This window comes from Chelonia mydas, chromosome 5 (assembly GCF_015237465.2).
Source record: "Chelonia mydas isolate rCheMyd1 chromosome 5, rCheMyd1.pri.v2, whole genome shotgun sequence".
Classification (NCBI taxonomy): domain Eukaryota; kingdom Metazoa; phylum Chordata; order Testudines; family Cheloniidae; genus Chelonia; species Chelonia mydas.
In genome coordinates, this window is record NC_051245.2 from 20456252 (window position 1) to 20478624 (window position 22373).

The 22373-nt window shown below is 42.2% G+C and overlaps 1 protein-coding gene across 2 annotated transcripts in view; it reads right to left on the reverse strand.

The window, feature by feature from the left end:
• Window positions 1–22373, reverse strand: part of ATP8B1 (ATPase phospholipid transporting 8B1) — a 135597-nt gene that overhangs the window by 63979 nt on the left and 49245 nt on the right. For both annotated transcript variants that reach the window (XM_037902581.2, XM_037902580.2), the window contains 3 exons: window positions 13372–13570; window positions 7935–8032; window positions 4936–5049 (listed from right to left, as the gene is read on the reverse strand). In XM_037902581.2, the coding sequence (XP_037758509.1) occupies window positions 4936–5049; window positions 7935–8032; window positions 13372–13549 (390 nt within the window). In that variant the 5' untranslated portion in view covers window positions 13550–13570. The remainder of the gene's footprint in view (window positions 1–4935; window positions 5050–7934; window positions 8033–13371; window positions 13571–22373) is intronic.

Sequence of the window (22373 nt, forward strand, 5' to 3'; positions counted from 1 at the left end):
GTCCCAGACCCCCTCTGGAGCAAGATGCACAGTGTTTTCTGTTCATTGAGGACATGAAAAGGTCTCTGGTCAGAGTTCCCCATTTGTTGAAGCTGTCCCATGGTACGGTGTCATGAAGTTCCCACTTGTGGTCAATCACAAACTGTCTGCTGAGCAAGTCCGCAATCACATTCAGTGCCCTGGGAGATAGGCTGCAGATAAGGTGATCTGTGCACCAGTTCCAAAGGGTGACTGCTTCTAAGCACAGAGCCACCAACCTGGCGCATCCATTTGTTGATGTAGCACACAGTCATGGTATTGTCAGACATCATGAAAATATGATGGGAACAGATGAGCGGGAGAAAGGCCTGGCATGCCTTTGTTACAGCTTAGAACTCCAGAATGTTGATGTGAATTCTGGAAACCCAAGAGGTCCATGTTCCCTGTGTGCCATATGTATTCCCCAGCCTAGAAGGGAGGTATCATTGATAATCATCCTGTCCAGGAATGGGGGTAGGAAGGAAAGCCCTATGCAGACCTGAGAAGGTTCCCTCCATTAGTGGAGGGAGGAGATTACCTTGGGGGAAACTGTTTGCCTGAGATCCATGGTGCGATGAGCAGGCAAGTAAACTTTCTGGAGCCACATCTGGAGGCAGCCAGTAAAGTTGAGCAAAGGCGGTGATGTATGTGCACAAGACCACGTGACCCCGGATGGAGAGGCAAGTCCTGGCTGTGACTGAAGGATTGTTGACTACATGAGTTATGAGCTCTTGCAGAGTCTGGCACCTGTCACATGGTAGGTAGGCTCAAACCATAACTGAGTTGATGGTGGCCCCTATGAAGTCTAGGCATTGTGTAGGGTTTCAAGTTGACTTTTCGATATGGATACTGACCCTCAGGGAAGAAGGAAGGCCCAACAACAGAGATTGAGGGCTGAGCTTCTCATCTGGACTGTGCTGCCAGGAGCCAGTCGTTGAGATACTGGAATTCTAGGAGCCCTTAATAGCTGATGTGAGCTGCTACCATGGAGAAAACCTTGGTGAAAACTCTGGGAGCTGTGGAGAGTCCAAAGGGAAGAACTCTGTATTGGAAATGTTGTGAGTGGACCATAAACCTCAGAAATCATCTGTGGGATGGATGAATGTCTACATGTAAGTAGGCTTCCTGCATATTGAGAGCTGTGAATTACATGCCTTTTTCCAATGAGGGGATGATCGCTGCTAGTGCGACCATACAAAACTTCAGCTTTCAGATGAACTGATTGAGGAGACGAAGGTCCAGGATAGGCCTCCACCCACCCTTTTTCTTTGGTATCAGGAAGTAAGTGGAATAGAAGCCCGTTCCTTGATATTCAGTAGGGACACATGCTGTTGCTGCTCTCTGTAGTAAGGAGTGCACCTTTTGGGTGAGGATGCTGTCATAAGGAGGGATCAGAGGTGGGGAGGCTGTGGATGAGGTAGCACAATGAACTCAATCACATAGCCATGTTAGAGGACACTTAGCACCCATCTGTCCATTGTTATTGCACTCCAAGGTGTAAAAAAGAAGCGCTAGATGGCCCATGAAAGCAGTGACGGGGATTTGAAAAGCATCAGGCAATGTGGTCGGCAGCTCTCTAGTGGTCTTCAGAAATCATTCTTCTCTGACGATTGCCTCTGGAAGGTGAAAGACTGTGAAGGTGGTCCCAGAGGGCACAATCTGTGAGTTTTCTAACATTTTCTCAGTGGTTCATAGGGTCTCTGGAGAAAGAACTGGGTGGTCCTGTAACATTGTGTAGGGGCAGGTGGGCAGTGGAACTGACGCTTTGGTGCAGATGTGTAGATGCCCAAGGAACGCAGAGTAGCTCTGGAATCCTTGAGAGTGTGCAGGGAATCATTGGTTTTTTGGTTAAAAAGATGGGATTCATTGAAAAGGAGGTCTCTGATGGCATTTTGTACCTCCCTGGGGAAACCAGAGGAGCAGAGCCACAATTCCTTGCACATAACTATACCTGTGGCCATGGGCCTCGAGTAGATATCTGCTTCATCCATTGCTAACTGTAGAGTTGTCCTTGCCACCAGTTTACATTCTTCTAGGATAGCCTTAAAAGAGGCCTAGTCTTGCTGTGGTATCTTTTCAGCAAATTCATCCAGTTTACAGTAGTTCAGGAAATCGTACTTGGTGAGCAATACCTAGTAGTTCCTGAACTGAAGGCCCTCTGACAAAAAGACCTTCTGGCCCAACAGGTCCAATCTCTTTCCCACCTTATCTGACAGACTGAAGCGTGGGAGATGTTGTCTGGAATGCTTCGTCACCACCTGGACCATGAGAATTGGGAGATGGGAGGGTGAGAACAGAAACTCAGGCCCTTTAGCAGGCACATAATACTTCTCAGTTCCCTTTGGGGGTAGGTGTACACATGGTCAGAATGTGCTAAAATGTCCCAGCTGGCTCAGGTATAGCTTCATTGATAGGCAACACAACTCTACCCTTCGGGAAGAAAAGTGCCCATAAGACGAGACCTTTCCACTGTGGAGAAGTCCACTGCTCCAATGCCAGTACTGAGTACAGAGAGGGTGCCCTTAACTCTTGGGAGATTGGGCAGAGCACCAGGTGGTGCAGAACTGATGCCGACTAGTGAAGGATGTCCAGGAGCTGACGTTGAGTATCCTGCACCTTCTCCAGAGGGATGTAAAGCTCCCTTGCCACCCTCCATAGGAGATCCTGAAACTGGTGGAAGTTATCTGGGGGTGAAGGGGATGCTCAAGCCACTGCCACATCCAGAGAGGAAGACAGAAATCTTTCCTGTCCATCGGTACTATCAGAACTGGGCTGAGTGACTCTTCCTCCATCACCAGTGTCGAGTATCTGCTGGAAGGTGCATGAAATGGGAAAATTGGTGAAGTCTCCCTTGCTGACTATTGGGCTCTGAAAGAGGGTAATGGGGCCAAGGTTCCCAACTGGGCCAGCATGATGGATCCAGTGGGTGTTGTGGTGGACCCCACGGTGTGGGAAACCAATGGCTCTGTGGCGGCTGCAGCGGAAGATACTGCCATGGTATAGATGGCTTCCTGTATTAGTCCTCGTGGTGGTATGGTATGGACTGACCCTGCCCATTATCCGACTCATCTGAAGATAAGAATTAGGAGACGTTTTCCATAGGCGATACTGTTGGAAACAGGGGAAGTATGTAGATCGCCAGAATGGGACTTGTGTGGTGTGCCAAATGCAGCATATCCTGAAGGGGAGACACAATATCACTAGAGGTGGAGGGTGTGGACAGGTGTGGGGATGTTGGATCCCCCAGAGCAAACATATCCTGGGGTTCTGGCACTCTCCCTAATCTCCCAAAAGTGAAGGGCACCTTCTCCGTACTTGGTACTGGCATCGGAGCGGTGGACTTCCCCATTATGGAAAAGTCTCTTGTCTTACCGGGGCATCGATGCTGTTGGTGTCGGCAGTTCTGCCCCTGGTACCAGCGGCTCCATCCTCTTGTGAGGCCTTTTCTCATGGTTTATGAAGCTTGGCACGTGTTCCCTCTCTATGATGGGAGCTAGTAGATGGAATGTCCCCATTCTTGGTCTTAGAGGAAGTCTTACTACCATGCTTATGGCTATGCTTCCTTGCCTCTCAACTGCCCCCAGCACAGGGTCCATAGCAGTGATACTGCTGGTGCCAGACTTGGGGCCTATAGCCGGAAGGGCACTCCTGGCTGTCTCAGGCAGATGTACGGGGTGGGGGTTCCCCAGCCTGGATCCGAATGAGGCCTCATGGCAACTTCCATGAGTTGCTCTGGAGACAGGGAGCCTGACCTTCTAGGGTATGGCTGAAGAAGGACTGGCAGATATTGCATCTGGATGCAATGTGGTTCTCTCCCAAACAGTAGACAGCGCTGATGTTCGTCACTGACCGAGAAGGAATATAGGCAGGAGGCACCCATGTTAAAGCCTGGGGTCTTCAGCAAAGTCCATTACCCGTGCATGGGTATGGGGGGAGGAGTATGGAGAAAAAATAAGCTCTCCAAACAACCTATTCTACTCTAAAACTACTACAGACTATCTAAAAGCAATAAAAACAGTAAAACTCTAGAACACTGACTATATACAACTTTGTTTGTGAAAGTGTGTCACTCGCAAGTAGACACTGATCGTTCCGATCCAGACCATGCGGCGACGAGAAGGAACTGGAGACACAGTCCATCTGTTCTGCCCTTTGTCACCTCAGACAAAACCACGAGGTGAGTCAGGGCTCATGAGTGGACCAACCAAAATTCTCTGGCTCTGGACACCCCGTGCACATGCATAAACCCTCAGTGGACTACAATAGGGACCATCACTCAATGATGAACATAAGTTATGCAATTCCCTGATTTGAGCATATTAAGCTCTTTAAAAGGTGTGTTCTTAAATCAGGTTAGCTAATTCAGATTAAAACAGAAGTGAAGGCATGGCAACTCTTAACTTGTGTTAGCAGTTCGATATAGTCTATATGGGATCCTGGGAGTGAACACTGGCTTTATGTTGCCATGCCTTCACAACTATTTTAACCCGAGTTAGCTATATGAATTAAGAATACACTTTTTCTTTTCCCCCCCGGCAGTGAAGACATAACCTATGAGCTCCAGTCATGGACTAGAACCACATTGTGCTAGGTACTGTACAAACTTAAAACAAAAAGGATGGTCCATACCCCAAATTGCTTACAGTCTAAGTAACTAGTTGTATTCTAAGCAGGGTACACAAGGCAGAAATCTAAATATCAAGCTAAAATGATTAACGTGCAAATAAAGTGCATTGCTCCAAGTTCGTATTAAACTTGCTGAATTTTAAAAGCCATTAGTCTGGAGTTGTTTATGAAGACCACTTTAGTTTCATGATAGCAACGTCACAAAAAGCAGTAATATTCAGCTGCATTACTGAGTAACTGAACTTATATTATCTTTATCATAATTGTCTGTATTATGTAATCAATTTTTACCTGTAAAATAAGAAGAACCAGGAAATAGAAGTTGGCCACTCTTTTAAATTGTTCTAGCAAATTCAATGGTAAAAAGGTAATTGCATTGTATTTGTAGGTCTTAATTGCATTCCCCTGTTGAGAAAAAAAATTAAAACAAGTCATTCTAAATAGCAATATATCATGGATACTTTTCCAATCCAATTTGCATTTCATGTAAAATGTTTTACTTTATGGTATCCCTCTCTACAAATGGCCATGTAAGTTAAGTGTATCATGCAAACCAGTTTAACAAGGATCACTAGTCAAGTCAACCAAAAGGACTGTTGGCTTTAGTGTTATTTCTGAGCTGCCTTTTGTTGCTTTAGCCTTCAACTGACAATGCCTTAAAAGGATTATCTGGAGCAATACGTAAAATCAAGGGATTGGAAATAGGATACTGAGTTTTTACCTCAAGGCAACTCCTTCAAACTGAACCCAGGTCAGTAGTGATAATTGAAAAGTCATTCCTGTCTGATGACTGTGCAATGGTCTAATTACAGTCCTAAAAGAAGAGCAGGAAAGGACTAGAACCAGATAGATATCCTACTAGGATCTAGCAAGTCTAAATTATTTGGTCTCTTTCCATGACCACAAGAACAATGGATATCCTTGTCGGCAGTTTTAACTGAGGCCAGATGTACACATGAAAAATGCGCAAGCTGTACTAGTAAAAGCCCAGGTTTTTATACTGGAATACCTAGAACATCAAAGCTTTCCTAATGTTAATGCAATAAAATTACACGTTTGCCAATATAGTTTGTTCCAATCCCAGCCCCATCCTCCCCCTCCAAAAAATTATAAAAGCAGTTTAAAATGTTCCAAGAGTAAACATAATGTTCCTCCTGCTAAGAAATCTACATCAATCCTAATATATAAAGCACACAGTTTCGCCCACTATAACAGCATCTACACTAGGGCTTTTACTAGCACAGGTATATCAGGTCAGGAATCACATCTCTTCAAAACCTTGATCAACATAGCTGTGTCGGCAAAAATTTATAGTTTAGACCTGGCCTGAGAAGCTACAGCTGAATGGAAACGGACTCTGAATTACTTACTCAGCCATAAAGACTGTCCCTTCTGAGCAGGACTGAGTTACATAGCGCAAAGCAGGATGGGGAAGCTTGTACTGCCAATGTCAATACTACCCATGTTCCGAGAATAGGGAACTGTACTAACTACAAACCCGATACTTGTAACAAATACTCATCTTTAACTTGAAATGTAACTAAAATGATTAACTAGACTCTGCTATGTTATGATCAAAAGAGTGATAATGAAGAATGGCACCTTTTACTCAACACATCTGTCTTCTGGGTATTCAAATTACAGCTGACTGCCTTTTACGTGGCACATGATGGCATATATCACATTAGTAGATGTGCAGGTGAATGAGCCCCAGATGGTGTGGCTGGTGTGGTTGGGACCCATCAGGGGCTCCTTCACCTGCACATCTACTAATGTGATATATGCCATGTGCCAGCAATGCCCCTCGGCCGAGTACATTGGCCAAACTGGACAGTCTCTACATAAAAGGATAAATGGACACAAATCAGACATCAGCAATGGTAACGTACAAAAGCCAGTAGGAGAACACTTCAATCTCCCTGGGCATTCAACAGATTTAAAAGTAGCCATTCTTCAACAAAAAACCTTCAAAAACATATTCAAAGAGAAACTGCAGACCTACAATTCATTTGAAAACTTAACACCATCAATTTGGGCTTGAATAGGGACTGGAAGTGGCTGGCTCACTACAAAAGCAATGTTCCCTCTTTTGATATTGACACCTCCTCATCAATTATCGGGAGCGGACCACATCCACCCTGACTGAATTGGCCTTCAGCATTGTTTCTCCACTTGTAAGGTAACGCCCTTCTCTTCATGTGCCAATATATATTTATGCCTGTATCTGTAATTTTCAATCCATGCATCTGAACAAGTGTGTTTTTTAACCCACAAAAGCTTATGCACAAATAAATCTTTTAGTCTTTAATGTGCCACTGGACTCCTCATTGTTTTTGTAGAATAGGTAAGAAAGGTTCCAATTGCAGAATCTTTATTACTGATGTTCATGCATAAGACAGAAATAACCCAAACTGACTTTCAGATACTGGCAGAGCTTGCAGGGGTGGCAATTAGAAAAACCATTTTATTTGTAAAATAAACAAGTTATTGCCCTGAAAGTAATCAAGGTAGGCCAATGTGAAATTCCATGATATCACTATTTGTCATTTAAGACCAGAACTGCACACAAGCACTACTACTTTACTGTTTATTTTAAAATAAACCTACTGTTTTTAAAAATGTTTTAAACTTAATTTAAGAAAGTTATTAATACATCCATAACATGGTTTGATTTAGAGTGGGTTACCTAAGCCAACAACAAGACGACTCCATTGTACTTAAGCTTTTGGAAATAGATAATCATTTATTTTGAAGATGCACCAAATTCTGGCTTGACCAGGATGCTGTCTGCCTAAAGGCTGCCCTTAGTAAAGTATTGAAAATAAAATACTTAAACATTATTTGATTCAAATGTTAGTGAAAGCCATAGTCCAGTGAATAGGATGCAGCTCTGGGATTCAGGAAGTCTGGGTTCTAAACGGCTTTTGACTCACAAGTGTGTACAGCAACTTAGTGCATGGCAAGCCAGGCTATATCATACAAGCTAGCCATGCACGAACTGACAGGATGGACCCCGCTATGGTGCACTAAAAGGTCCATCATGCACTTTGATGTAGATTCAGAAAGTCTGAGTTGCCACACACCAAATCACCATGTGAACAAGCCCTTAGTCAAATCATTCTGTGCCCCAATTAATCCGTTCATGGTACTTACCCACCTTTGTAGATTGGAGAGGCATACTAGTACATGTACACTGTTTAATTATTGGAATGTTTTAATCATGAACTAACAAGTGTTCCTCCTGACAAGAAAGCTACATCAGTCATTATATATAAAGGAGGACGGCTTACGGCATATTTGCTTTTCTTGAAGCATAGAAATGTTGTTTTCTTAAACTGGGGTTGTTCGTGGAAGTTTCGATCATTTGCCTTAACTTGCCAGCTACAATCTGGGAGGGGAAGAAAAAAGAAAAAGAAAAAGAAAAAAAAAGAAGGAGTGTCACACACGTCAAAATGAATCATAATACTCGACTGCTCCAACGATGGGGAAACAAATCTACACATTTAAGGTTTACCCCCTCGGTATCTTTTAAGGCAACATGCAATGGAAAAAAATCAAGTTGGGCCTCTGAACCCTTTTTCATTTCTGTATTGTTGGTAAAGAAGTCCTCAAAGGATTTTGTAAAAAAGCATTCTGTTTGTTTGTCTATATAAGCAACTGAAATCTAACCTACTCTGGGAGAAAAAACGTGTGATAAGCAGAAAATTAGGGACATTATGTACAAGACGTTGGAAACTAAACAACCGAGGGAAAAGATTTTTAATCAGACTATTTTGTTTTGCTTTTGTTACACCCATCTAACTCCAATGCCTAAAGAACAAAAAGAGGGTGTCTCAGAGACTGAGCAATCTTGCCCTTTTAATCAATGTGAAAAAGCTCACAATGCACCTCTGGGACCTCCTAAGAAATCCTCCAACAATACTAAGCAAAGCCAGACTTGACATCCCCAATATTTCTAAGATAAAAAACAAGCAGAATTTAAATGTCCACCCCTTTCTGACCACCTGTCTAGATCTTAGAGAAGGGCCCAATCCCAGTTTCATTAAAAATCCTATGCAGTTCATCTTTAAGTCTCTGACTTTCAGCTAGTTCTAACTTTTGCGGAATTGCTAACATAACAACCAAGAGTTTTACAGCAATAAAGTGCAGGTTCAACAATGAGGAAATATTTTTCCTGCTATTGAGTTGCTTTGTGTCCAGCAGAAACTCTGTGTCAAAAAGAAAAAAAAAAAAGTCCAAGGAGCCTTTTACATCCCAGAGTGGCATTATGCTATGCCAAGGTTTTGCAATCCACATTTTTTTAGGCCTGGACACTCTGGTATGCCTGAGATGCCCAGACCTGAAGAAGAGCTCTGTGTAGCTCAAAAGCTTGTCTCTTTCACCAAAAGAAGTTAGTCCAATAAAATACTACCTCACCCACCTTGTCTCTGGCATGGAGATGTGAATTTAGAACTGGTCAAGCAGTTCCTGTGAGAAGGCGATTGTCTGGATTACGTGCACCACAAGTACCGCATACAGATGTTCCTTATCTTCCCTCCGTGCTGCCTTTGCAGTCTAACCTGTCCACTCCTTGCCCCATTGTGTCATTCTGTCCCTTCCCTTTGCTCAACTGCCTCACTCCACCCCTTATACGTCAAGTCCAGTTCTCACACACTCAGTACATTCTAGGCCTTCATGTTCTCTCTATTCACTGTCTAACCCTTTTCCTCCACTATCCTCCAGTTTCCACTCCTGCCCTCAGGCCCATATTGTTGGTACCACTACCTACCTTGCTCCCGGCACATAAAAATCCAGTCATTTAGGCCCTGCCTAAACTTTGCTCAACTTGTCTAACAAGTTTTAAACTGATTTTCAAACAAACAATTTGCCTGCCCAGTGTGAGTGAGGCCAAGCCAGTTCTGAACACAGTATTAGACCATTTTTCTAGATTCTGCACCTGCATCAGTCTCCCTCTACACACAGTCCCACAGACAAGATAATGGCATCTCTGATCAACAATCCTTCTTGCTCGGATTATTCTTCATGCTATACTTGAGTGAGTGTGGAGCAACAAGGGTGCTGAACTATACCCAGTAGCTCTGGGAATCCCACAAGCAGAGGTATGGTACAGTAACCTAACTGAACCCTGTCCCACACTATCAGGGAACTCCTGCAGGTCTGCCCCACAGGGTGGGGAATATATGCTTTTTTAAAGCAGCTTCCTAGTCAATAGTCAGCCAAGTGCAACCTGACTGACCTGTTTCAAATAGAGAAAAGACTGGCAATAACTGCAGGATAGATATACTAGCTTCCAGTCTGTTCTCTTAATCCTTTTTTCTCAAACTACTATCACTGAGACAGAATTATAACAAGAGCACCAGCAATAAATGGGCACCTTATGTTTTGGCCATTCAGCAAAAGATTGGATGTTTTTTCTAAGAGATCTGCTCTAGGAATTACTTTGGGGCAGTTCCGTGGCCTGTATTACACAGGAGGTTGGACTACATGATCACAATAAACCCTACTGTAAGAAAACTGAGGTTCTAAAATAGATTGTATTACTGATCAGCCAAACCAGTTGAAAAAAAAAAAAAAAGTGCAAGCAGACCTGATTACGACAGGCTTGTCCCCTCACATGATTAAAGTGCTGTCCTGAACAGCAATATGTGTTTATGAACGCACTTGTCGTAAGAAGGTCCACTGACAAGTGTTGACTCTAGTGGTAACCTTGTCTGATGCTAACGAAGGAGGACTATGGGTGACTGGACAATGAGGAGAATTCTGAATTAAGTAATAAGTGAGTGAAACCTGGTTGAGAGGAAAGACTTATTATTCAGAGTACTTGGAAGGGTTCTTATTTTACACTCTTCATTGAGGAAGAGAAAAGCTGTTAATTAAGGATTCAACTTCTAAGAAAACTAAATGAAAATCCTCTCTATTGAGAAAAAGCAACAAGGATGAGATTTCTGTAGCACTACCTGACAATAGATAACCTCTAGACTAACCTAGTTTGGTACATTCCACAGATTCTGCAAATTAAGCAGAGAGAGTTGACTTTATTAACCAGAGCAAAGGAAACGAAGATGAGCATAGAAAGTCTAGCCAACATGGCTGTAAATACCGCTCTCATGTAAACAAATGCACTTTCGTCTTGTTGAATCTGCAACCAGACTGAAACATCTGCAGCCAAACGGAAGAAGTATGAACTTCCCCCATTGATCATGGAGCAGGTCCTCAAGGAATCATTTCTGAAGCACTTAGAGGAGAGGAGAGGAAAGTGATCAGGAACAGTCAGCATGGATTCACCAAGGGCAAGTCATGCCTGACTACCCTAATTGCCTTCTATGGTGAGATAACTGGCTCTGTAGATGAGGGGAAAGCAGTGGACATGTTATTCCTTAACTTTAGCAAAGCTTTTGATACAGTCTCCCACAGTATTCTTGCCAGCAAGTTAAAGAAGTATGGGCTGGATGAATGAACTATAAGGTGGATAGAAAGCTGGCTAGATCGTTGGGCTCAATGGGTAGTGTTCATTGGCTCCATGTCTAGTTGGCAGATGGTATCAAGCGGAGTGCCCCAAGAGTCGGTCCTGCGACTGGTTTTGTTCAATATCTTCATTAACGATCTGGAGGATGGCGTGGATTGCACCCTCAGCAAGTTTGCAGATGACACTAAACTTGGAGGAGTGGTAGATATGCTGGAGGGTAGGGATAGGATACAGAGGGACCTAGACAAATTGGAAGATTGGGCCAAAAGAAATCTGATGAGGTTCAACAAGGACAAGTGCAGAGTCCTGCACTTAGGACGGAAGAATCCCACTCACTGTTACAGACTAGGGACCGAGTAGCTAGGCAGCAGTTCTGCAGAAAAGGACGTAGGGGTTACAGTGGACGAGAAGCTGGATATGAGTCAACAGTGTGCCCTTGTTGCCAAGAAGGCTGACGGCATTTTGGGCTGTATTAGTAGGAGCATTGCCAGCAGACTGAGGGACATGATTATTCCCCTCTATTTGGCATTGGTGAGGTCTCATCTGGAGTACTGTGTCCAGTTTGGGGCCCCACACTACAAGAAGGATGTAGAAAAATTGGAGAGTCCAGCGGAGGGCAACAAAAATGATTAGGGGACTGGAGCACATGATTTATGAGGAGAGGCTGAGGGAACTGGGATTATTTAGTCTGCAGAAGAGAAGAATGAGGAGGGATTTGATAGCTGCTTTCAACAACCTGAAAGGGGGTTTTAAAGGGGATGGATCTAGACTGTTCTCAGTGGTACCAGATGACAGAACAAGTCTCAAGTTGCAGCGGGGGAGGTTTAGGTTGGACATTAGGAAAAACTTTTTCACTAGGAGCATGCTGAAGCACTGGAATGGGTTACCCTAGGGAGGTGGTGGAATCTCCTTCCTTAGAAGTTTTTAAGATCGGGCTTGACAAAGCCCTGGCTAGGATGACTTAGTTGGGGATTGGTCCTGCTTTGAGTTGGGGGTTGGACTAGATGACCTCCTGAGTTCCCTTCCACCCTTGATATTCTATGATTCTATGATCATGAAATTACGTTAGCTTTGAAGTTTAATTATTAAATGCTTGAATTAGATACCAACATTACTGACCATGTCATTGCTGAATGACAAACTAAAGATAGCCAGCAAAGTCTAATTTCCAGTGCTGCTAGAAATACCTTCCATATCCTGACAGTCAGATGTCAGAATCAGAAACTGCTGCTAGAACACATTCTAGTAGCAAAAGTGGGACAACAGTGCTGATTCATGATTTAGTCTCTAAAGGCCATGAAGAGAAGCATAAAATCCATCAAGAAGACTACTTCAAGATGAAAAATATTTTTGAACTGTTATTTTTAGTTTAAGTCTCCAGCTGGCAGTGACAACTTGTTAAAAGTCATTTAGAAAACTGTTTAGCTCTTGAAACTTAAAGCATGTGCATCTCTCATTTACACTAGTAGATATTAACACCAGATCTACATGCTTTCTTTGCTTCCATTACATGTAAATTAAGTCTTTAATGAGTAGAAATGTTTCAGAAGCAACCTACTTAGTGAAAAAATTAATCCGTGTATTAAATGCTTCTGTTTATTCTCTAGAGGCAGATGACAAAGCCAACAGTAAAAGACAAACAGACTCTAGCCATTCATCTTGACAATTTTTGTGTCAATCTTCCAGGTACCTGTGTATTACATTTATTATTTCAAACCGTGAGGGCACCCAAAATGTGTCAGGTACTATCCAAAGAACAATCCCTCTCCATAGAGCACCTGATGTCAGCACCACCCACAACAGTTTGTGGAATTGACCTATCTGTTGCTAACCCAGAAACAAAATTAAATAAAATTGCTAAAAAAAACTAGTGGAAGGCTAGCAATAAATCTGAAGTCATGTGAAAGGTTCAGGAGTAACAGTCCATCAGTTTGTGAACATTTCTGAATAAATAGATTGGATCTGATCAAGCTCATATTTGATGATCTCAGATCATAGCGTGAAGCCACTTTACTGGGCCCAAATAGCTGTAGTGGGATGTGATTTTGTAGATGAATGTGGATTAACTTTCTAGTTTCCACTGGTTAACTGCATTTTCTATTAATCTATGTAGATCTACCCAGGGAGAAAGTATTGAGTATATTCTTAAATTTGAAAATAAACTGAACAAATTCAGCAATCTATGCATATCTGGTACACTGAACAATCCTCTGAACCTTTATATTCAATAGTTAGTTTGATACAATTTCTCATACTATTACCTTTCTTAACTGGTTCTCTGCTCTCCTCAGCCTCTCTGTTGACTCGGTTTTGCTCTAGTTCAACTACAGACGGACTCTCCAGTTCATCTTCTGTTTCATCATCACTGTAGGGCATTACCTCATCATTCGGCTGAGAGTCCTCATCAAAGGTTGTCTCTGAATCCCTGTCTGAATACATTCTGCCAGCAGTCTGCAAACGCTTGATAAAGGCAACCAATTGACAGTTAATATAACAAAAGCATAGAAAGCATTCTAATCTGTCTCTTCTTAAAATCAGGATTGAAAGCAGCTCTGCTAAGAACTCTTTCGACTGAGTTCAGACTTCAATTTCAAAGATAGTTTGGAGCCATGGAACAGGATTTCTAATCCAAGACCTTTAGCACCTCTAGATTATCTTTCTGAAATTTTAAGCAGACTGATGTAATGATTATTGTAACTGACATACTAATTCCTTGATATACCCATAAATTCTAGCAAGTATTACAATAGTATTACTAACTTCAGGACCACATAGGTCTTTACAGCTGTTACTATACTGGAGCCCATGTCCTCTCAAAAAGGAGAGACACTACAGATAGAATTCAGATCCTTCTGGTTCAGAAGCACAGGCTCTTACCACTTGAGCTAGAAGAGAACCTTCATTAGCAGTGACTGGTATAGGGACTGAATCAGTTCCAGTTGCATCCATTAGGAGGTCAATGGGAGAAGCTCACACACAAGTAATTTCTTTCAATAAGATTAAATGAACCTTTATTTTTCATGTAAAAAACCAAATGTGAAGTGTTTACTTCTACAGGATATTTGGACATCATGACTATTGCAATAAAAAAAACATAGTAAAGACATTCATATTATTGCACTGTAAAATGTAGTATTCTGATGAAGTAATAAAAGTAATGTACTTAGAACTGATTACAAATATAAATTATTTACATTGAAGGCTTATACTATACACAAGTTTGTTTAAAAAAATCCTCAGCATTGAACACGTTATTGTACCTACATACTCTCATAAGATAAAAGCATAGCTAGCCTTCACCTCTTCCTGAAAGACCCTTTAAATTTTAAATTCCAACTCCCAAGAGTCAAAATATAAACACAGATTTGTGGTCTCTATTTTCAGAAGAAAAGTTTTTGCAGATTATGGCTTTTGAGAAACAATTCCTTTTAAAATGTTCAAAGATCTGGCCTTCTCTGAATTTTCACAATCCTGGATATGAGCAAGACTTCTAAGAGGAATCATCAGTCTCTTCTACCAAAGTATTTTTAAAGAGCTGAAAATTGTTAATTTTGGAGTATTTTCAGCATCTTGTGAAGGATCATTTTCTATTTTTGGAGTAAGCCCCCCAAGATGCATGTTTCAAAACATTAGGTCATTTTTAAAAAGTAGAAGTTTTAAAAATATACTTAAATGGTACAGAAGTGCCTTCATTGAATTATACAATCTGGGGTTAAACTTCATCTTCAAAACATGAAATATAAATTTAATACTATTCTTCCAAGTCATGGTTAAGATGTTAAAGACTCTGTGTGCCCATTGGCAACTAAACAGGACTAATGGAACCATTTTAAACAAACATGTTTAATAGTTTGTTTGCCTATCCAGATTTGCCCAGCTAACAGATTACAAATCACACTGTAGACAAGTTTGGAAACCTACCCATGAAGCATTTCACAATTATGAGCCATGACATTTGGCAGAAAGAATATGAACAGAAAAACATGAATGATAATTGGGAACTGTACGATATTTTACTGGATGCCCAGAAAGCCACACCTGAGAAGGAAGGTCACACTGGTTAAAAAAACAATCTGGCTTAGAGAGGAAGTAAAAGCAGCAATTTAAAAACAAACAGCAAAAAACCCCACCACATAAACAGAAGAAAGGGGAAGTTGACAGAAATGAATATAAATCAGAAACTAGGAATTGCAGAAAATTGATAAGGGAAGCAAAAGGACACTTGGCAAAATCTACAGCCAGCAGAGTTAAGTATATTAGGAATAAAAAGAATCTTAATAATGATATTGGCCTATGGAATGGAAATGGTAACAGTCAATAAAAATGCAGAAAGAGGAAAAGGTGTTCAATACATATTTTTCTTTTGTATTTAGGAAAAAGCCAGATGATGCAGTTTTATGTCATGATGAAACACTTTCTATTCCAAAAACAACTCAAGAGGATGTTAAACAGCACCTCCTAAAGTTAGAATTTTTAAAAATCAAGATCAGCATAATCTGTACCCAAGAGTTAACACACACACAAGCTGGCCAAGGAGCTCTCGACTGTTCATGTTGATTTTCAAAAAGTCTTGGAACTCTGGGGAAGTTCCAGAAGAAAGCTACTGTTATACCAATATTTTTAAAAGGTAAATGGGAGGAACAGAATACTTATAGGCCTGTCAGTAAGCAAGTCACATCTTAGCAAAATAATGGAACAACTGATATAGGACTTCAAGATTAAAAGGGGGTTAATTGGCTGCTAAATATAACTCTGTTCGTGTAGTATACTTAGTGGTTTGTAAGGCATTTGATTTGATACCATATGACATTTTGATTAAAAAACTAGAATGATACAAAATTAACATGGCACATATTAAATGGGTTAAAAGCCAGCAAACTGATTGGTCCCATAATGTAATTGTAAGCAGCAACCATCTTTGAGCAGGTATGTTTCTAGTGGGTCCTACAGGGATTGGTTTTTGGCCCTATGCTACATCATTTTTATCAATGACTCAGAAAACCCCCCAAAATCAATGATAAAGTTTACAGATGACACAGATTAGGTAAGTAGTAAAAAATAAAGAGGACACATCACGGATACACAACAATCTGTATCACTTGGTGAGCTGGGTGCAACCAATATGTATTTCAATACAGCCGAAATGTTAAGTCACACATGTAGGAACAAAGAAAGAAAACCACACTTATAGGAGGGGGAATTATCCTGAAGCAGTGAGTCTCCAAGAACTTAGGTATCATGATGGAGAATTAGCTGTACATGAGCTCCAAGAGCAACACTGTGGCCAAAAGGGCAAATGCAATCTTTAGATATATAAACAAGGAAATAAGTTGGAGTAAGGAAGTTACGTCACCTCTGTGTTTGGCATTGGTGACTGGCATTGGAATACTATGGCCAGTTCTAATGTCTGAATTCAAGAAATGTTGATAATGGATAAGGTAGAGAGAAAAGTCTCTAGAATGCTTGAAAGATAGTTAAACATGCCTCATGATGAAAGATTAAGGTCAACATATTCATTTTAACAAAAAGAAGATTAAGATGTGACTTGATTATAGTTTATATGAGTTTTCCTACATGAGGAATAAATATTCGATAATATAGGGCTCTTCAATCTAGCAAAGGTATAACAAGATGTAATGCTGGAAAAGTTGAAGCTAGACAAATTCAGACCAGAAATAAAGTACTTTTTTTTTTTTTTTTTTTTAAAGTGAGCATAATTAACCATTAGAACAATTTGTCAAGGTTTGTGGAAAATCCTCCTTCACAGGTCAATTTTAAATCAAGATTGGAATTTTTTCTAACAGATATGCTCTAGTTCAAACAGGAATTAATTCAAGGAAGTCCTACAGCAGAGGTGGGCAAATTATGGCCCATGGACCACATCCGGCCCGCAGGACCGTCCTGGCCGGCCCCTGAGCTCCTGGCCCAGGAGGCTTGCCCCCGGCCCCTCCCCTGCAGCCACGCAGCACAATGCTCTGGGCGGCGGGGCTGCAGAGCCCAGCCTGACCCGGTGCTCTGTGCTGCGCGGCTGCCTGTCCTGGTGCAGCCACGCCGCCAGCCACCGGTGTTCCAGGCAGCGGTAAGGGGGCAGGGAGCAGGGGTGGGGGTTGGATAGAGGGTAGGGGAGTTCGGGGGTGTGGTCAGGGGCATCGATAAGGGTCGGGGCAGTCAGAGGGCTGGGAACAGGGTGGTTGAATGGGGGCAGGGGTCCCGGGGGGGCAGTCAGGAAGGGGGCGGTTGAATGGGGTGGGGGGGCAGTTGGGGGCAAGGGGTCCGGGGGCGGTCAGGGAGAAGGGGTGGTTGGATGGGGCAGGGGTCAGTTAGGGGTGGGGGTTCCAGGGGCTGTCAGGGGACAGGAGCGGCGGGGGGGGGGGGGGGGGAGGGGGGGGGGGCATAGCCTCCCCTAACCGGCCCTTCATACAATTTCAGAAACCCGATGAGGCCTTCAGGCCAAAAAGTTTGCCCGCCCCCATCCTACAGCCTGTGTTTACAGGAAGTCAGAGTAGATGATCACGATGATCCCTTCTGGCCTTAGGGCTTGCCTTGCTTACAGGGCTGCAGTGAGCTTCTCCTGTCAGCATAGTTAATCCACCTCCCTGAGAAGCCATAGCTATGTCGATGGCAAAAGCCCTCCTTGTCAACATAGCATTGTCTACCCCGGGAGTTTGGTCGGTATAACTGCATTGCTTGGGGCGTGGATTTTCCAGGGCTCATCGTCTGTGAATCTATTTCCATCTGTAATAGCCACTCTTTATTCAGTATTTTGCACACTTTGGACTTATCAATGCTAGCCTAATTACAGAACATTGCTTTAAATATGGGCCCTAATCCTGCAACTGGCATCATACAAGCAGACTGTTGCACCTTCACCAATCCCCACTATCTTCAATAGGACTCTAAATGTAGCATCCCACCCGCATACTTATGGTTTCAGGATCAGGGCCATGTATGCGTAACTTACGTGTATACGTTTGCTAAGGAAGACATGTAAATATAAACAGTGTTTAAACCAAATTTAGAACTCTCTTTAAACATATGCTGTCTCTTGGTAGATGGAGGATGCCAGAGAAAACAGACAGGTAACATCAGATTACTACTTCTACTCGCCAGGTCAGGGAGAATGGGCAACTGATAGTCATTTCTTTCAACAAAGAGAATGAGGCGTACTTGTGGCACCTTAGAGACTAACACATTTATTTGAGCATAAGCTTTCGTGGGCTAAAACCCACTTCATCGGATGCATGCAGTGGAAAATACAGTAGGAAGATAGATAAGATAGACACACAGACAGAGAACATGAAAAAAAGTGTTGCTACACACACACACACACACACACACACTATAACGAGAGTGATCAATTAGGGTGAGCTATTATCAGTAGGAGGAAAAAAAAAACCTTTTGTAGTGATAATCAGGATGGCCCATTTCTAACAGTTGACAAGAAGGTGAGAGTAACAGCAGGGTTGGGGGAGTAAGCATGGGGAAATAGCTTTACTTTGTGTAATGACCCATCTACTCCCAGTCTTTATTCAAGCCTAATTTAATGGTGTCCAGTTTGCAAATTAATTCCAATTCAGCAGTCTCTCATTGGAGTCTGTTTTTGAAGTTTTGTTGTTGTAATATTGCGACTTTTAGGTCTGTAATCGAGAGACCAGGGAGATTGAAGTGTTCTCCAACTGGTTTTTGAATGTTATAATTCTTGACGTCTGATTTGTGTCCATTTATTCTTTTGTGTAGAAACTGTCCAGTTGAGGCCAATGTACATGGCAGAGGGGCATTGCTGGTACATGATGGCATATATCACATTGGTAGATGTGCAGGTGAACGAGCCTCTGATAGTGTGGCTGATGTGATTAGGCCCTATGATGGTGTCCCCTGAATAGATATGCGGACAGAGTTGGCAATGGGTTTTGTTGCAAGGATAGGTTCCTGGGTTAGTGTTTTTGCTTCAGGTTGGGGTGCTGTCTGTAAGCAAGGACTGGCCTGTCTCCCAAGATCTGTGAGAGTGAGGGATCGTCCTTCAGGATAGGCTGTAGATCCTTGATGATGTACTGGAGAGGGCTGAAGGTGACAGCTAGTGGTGTTCTGTTACTTTCTTTGTTGGCCCTGTCCTGTAGTAGGTAACTTCTGGGTACCCTTCTGGCTCTGTCAATCTGTTTCTTCACTTCAGCAGGTGGGTATTGTAGTTGTAAGAATGCTTGATAGAGATTTTGTAGGTGTTTGTCTCTGTCTGAGAGGTTGGAGAAACTGTGGTTGTATCTTAGAGCTTGGCTGTAGACAATGGATCGTGTGACGTGTTAGTCTTTAAGGTGCCACAGTACTCCTCGTTCTTTTCGCTGATACAGACTAACATGGCTACCACTCTGAAACCTATCATTTCTTTCAGTACAACTTCAGTTAGAGAGAGAACTAATTACTACCTCAGATTTGTAATTATTTAAAACTACAGATCTCCCTACCAAAAACTGAATAGAAGTTTTCCTGTGTTGTGGAGTGAGCCATTTTAAAGTGTCATCACGGAACTTTCCCCAATTTGCTAAACAGAAGATTTGAGGATCACTATTGTAGATAATTCATTTTATGCTTCTTTTCCTCCAGGAATTTTAGCAAAAAAGATCAAGGGCTTTGGCCAGACATCCCTTTGTGGTCAGTCAGAAAACATGGCAATCTGAAGGCCAAATGGATGACATATCACCTTTACTTTATTTTTTCTCTATTCCAGGGCCTACATTTGTAAAATGTAACCCTACTCCCATCATACTGCACTTGAAAGCTGAAACATTAGATGTTTGCTTTACATCAATTTTCAAAAGCTAGCTTAACTCTGACTAATAAGCTAATAGAATCTCTCTGTGCCAATATACCATAGCTGGCCTATAATTCAAAACCTAAATGGGCTTCTTTGAACCAAATCAATGAGCTACTTTTGTCTTAAAATAAAAGAACAAAAAGTGGGAGCAGCCTTAATGTTACTAAACTACCACTGAGAACACAAAAAATTTATTTTCTTTACTAAATGTAATAAGTTCACCAATATAGTTACCCATTGCCATGGAACAAGGTAACACACACAACAGATTCAGGTTCAGCTGAAGCAACATCAGGTGTGTATTCTGAGAACACAACGCAGAACCTAGTGGGTGAGGAGCCAGACAACTGTTGTGTTGAGCAGACGATGAAGGGCACTCACTGAGTTCTTGTATAGCCAGCGTAAGCAGCCTCTGGTGCACAATGACCAGTGGGGCACATGCTATACTAAATCAATTACAAGCCCTGCATAGGCTGCATGAGCTCCTTATATTTACCCTCCCTTCAAGGATGCCTTCCAGGTTTCTCAGGTCTGGACTTGGCAGGGTAGGCTTGGTGAAATTCCCTAATCTTATCAGATGTGTGGATGTGACTGGTGGGAGTCCCACGACTGGTCAGCTGGCCCATAAATTTCCCAAGTCACAAGGTACCTCTCAGTTTGCTCTTGACTAGCTGAGAATCCAGGATCCATTGTAAAGAAATTCTTCATGCCCGTGGATGATGACTGGCTGAGGCTTGACTCATCCAGGAAAGGGATTGTGAGTACCTGGTTTTAAACAGCAAAACATGGAAGACGAGATCCAATGGAGGTGAACAGGAAGCTGTTTGACCAAGATGGGGTTGATTTGCTGGATAATTTTACATGAACCCAAGTAATGATGATCTACTTTACGTGAGGGTGAAGTGGAGGTCAGATTCTATGATAACCATACCCAGTCAATGAGACAAGGGACTTCCCAATGGTGTCGGTCCACATAATACTTGTCGCTATTTTTGGCAGTATTGAGATGTTTTCTCAGTTCCTCTTGGATGGGGTAGAAAATGCTGGATTAGGTGGATGGCTGTGGGGACATGAGACACCTTTTGTAAGGATGGATAGAACTGCAGATGCAATCCATAGACCCAGTCATCCTGGTGATAACTGATGAAACAATGAAAGTATTATTCACGGGTTTGATTAATCCATTTGGTCACATAATACACATTACACATATGATCACATAGCACAAGAAGCACAATGAAATTAAATAGGCAATAGGTTTAAAACAAACAAAAGGAAATACTTCTTCACAATGCTCAGGAAACCCATGGAGCTCATGGCCATGGGAGGTCATGAAGGCCAGAAATGTAACTGGGTTCAAAAGAATGAGATAAGTTCATGGAGGATAGGTCCATCAATGGCTATTGGCCAAGATGGTCAGGGATGCAACCCAATGCTTCAAGTGTCCCTAAACCTCCAACTGCCAGAAGTTGGGACTGAACAGCAGGGGATGGATTCCTCGACATTACCCTGTTCTGTTCATTGCCTCTGAAGCATCTGGCACTTGCCACGGTCAGACAAGATCCTGGACTAGATTGGACTATTGGTCTGAACCAGTATGGGTATTCTTATGTTATGTTCTTATGTCTGCCCATCGGTATGAGGATGGTAGGCAGAGGCAGGATGTAGCTTAACATTCAGCAATTTAAGAAGTCCTAGCCACAAATGGGAAATGAATTGTGTGCACCAGTTGATGATGATGCTAGCCCGGGGAGTTTAAACATGAGTTTAAAAAATATATATATATATGGAAATCCTGGGATTCAAGATAAAAGTGGACCATTTTAGTCCCAATTTGGATTGATCCAGTTTGGATAGATCAATGATAAAAATTCATGGAGATGAATGACCAGGATTGGGATGGGGTTCATAAAGGTATGATTCCCAAATACGTTTCACGCAGGGGGCCTCTGTTCAAGAGAAAACACTGGAGGAGTTAATATAGAAGATGAAGGTCTGCATCTTTGACCCCCAGATATTTAGAGAAACTAGTATCCATGGTTTAGAGTAACCACCAGAAGAGAATCACCATAAAGTTTACGTACTCCAAGCTTGGGTGTCCCTGTGGAAAAAAGATGCAGCCTTTAAAATAAAGGAACCCATATTTAATCAGGAAGACAGGTTAGGAGGTTGGTCACTGGCAACATTCTGAGTCAACATGCCTTCCACCACAAATTGGTCATCGAATAAGGAGGATTGGAGGTGGGGCAACAAATCCTATGTACTAGGGCACTGGCAAAATTACAAGATTTGAGGATTGTAGAATATTTTTGAGCTTGAGCTTTTTCTCCTAGCTATTCCCTCTTAAAAGAGAATGCATCTGGCTTGCCATTCTGGGTGCCCCAACAGTACATGAAAACAGAGTTAAATCTGCAGAAGAATAAAGACCATCAGATTTGACACTGGTTCAGGGTC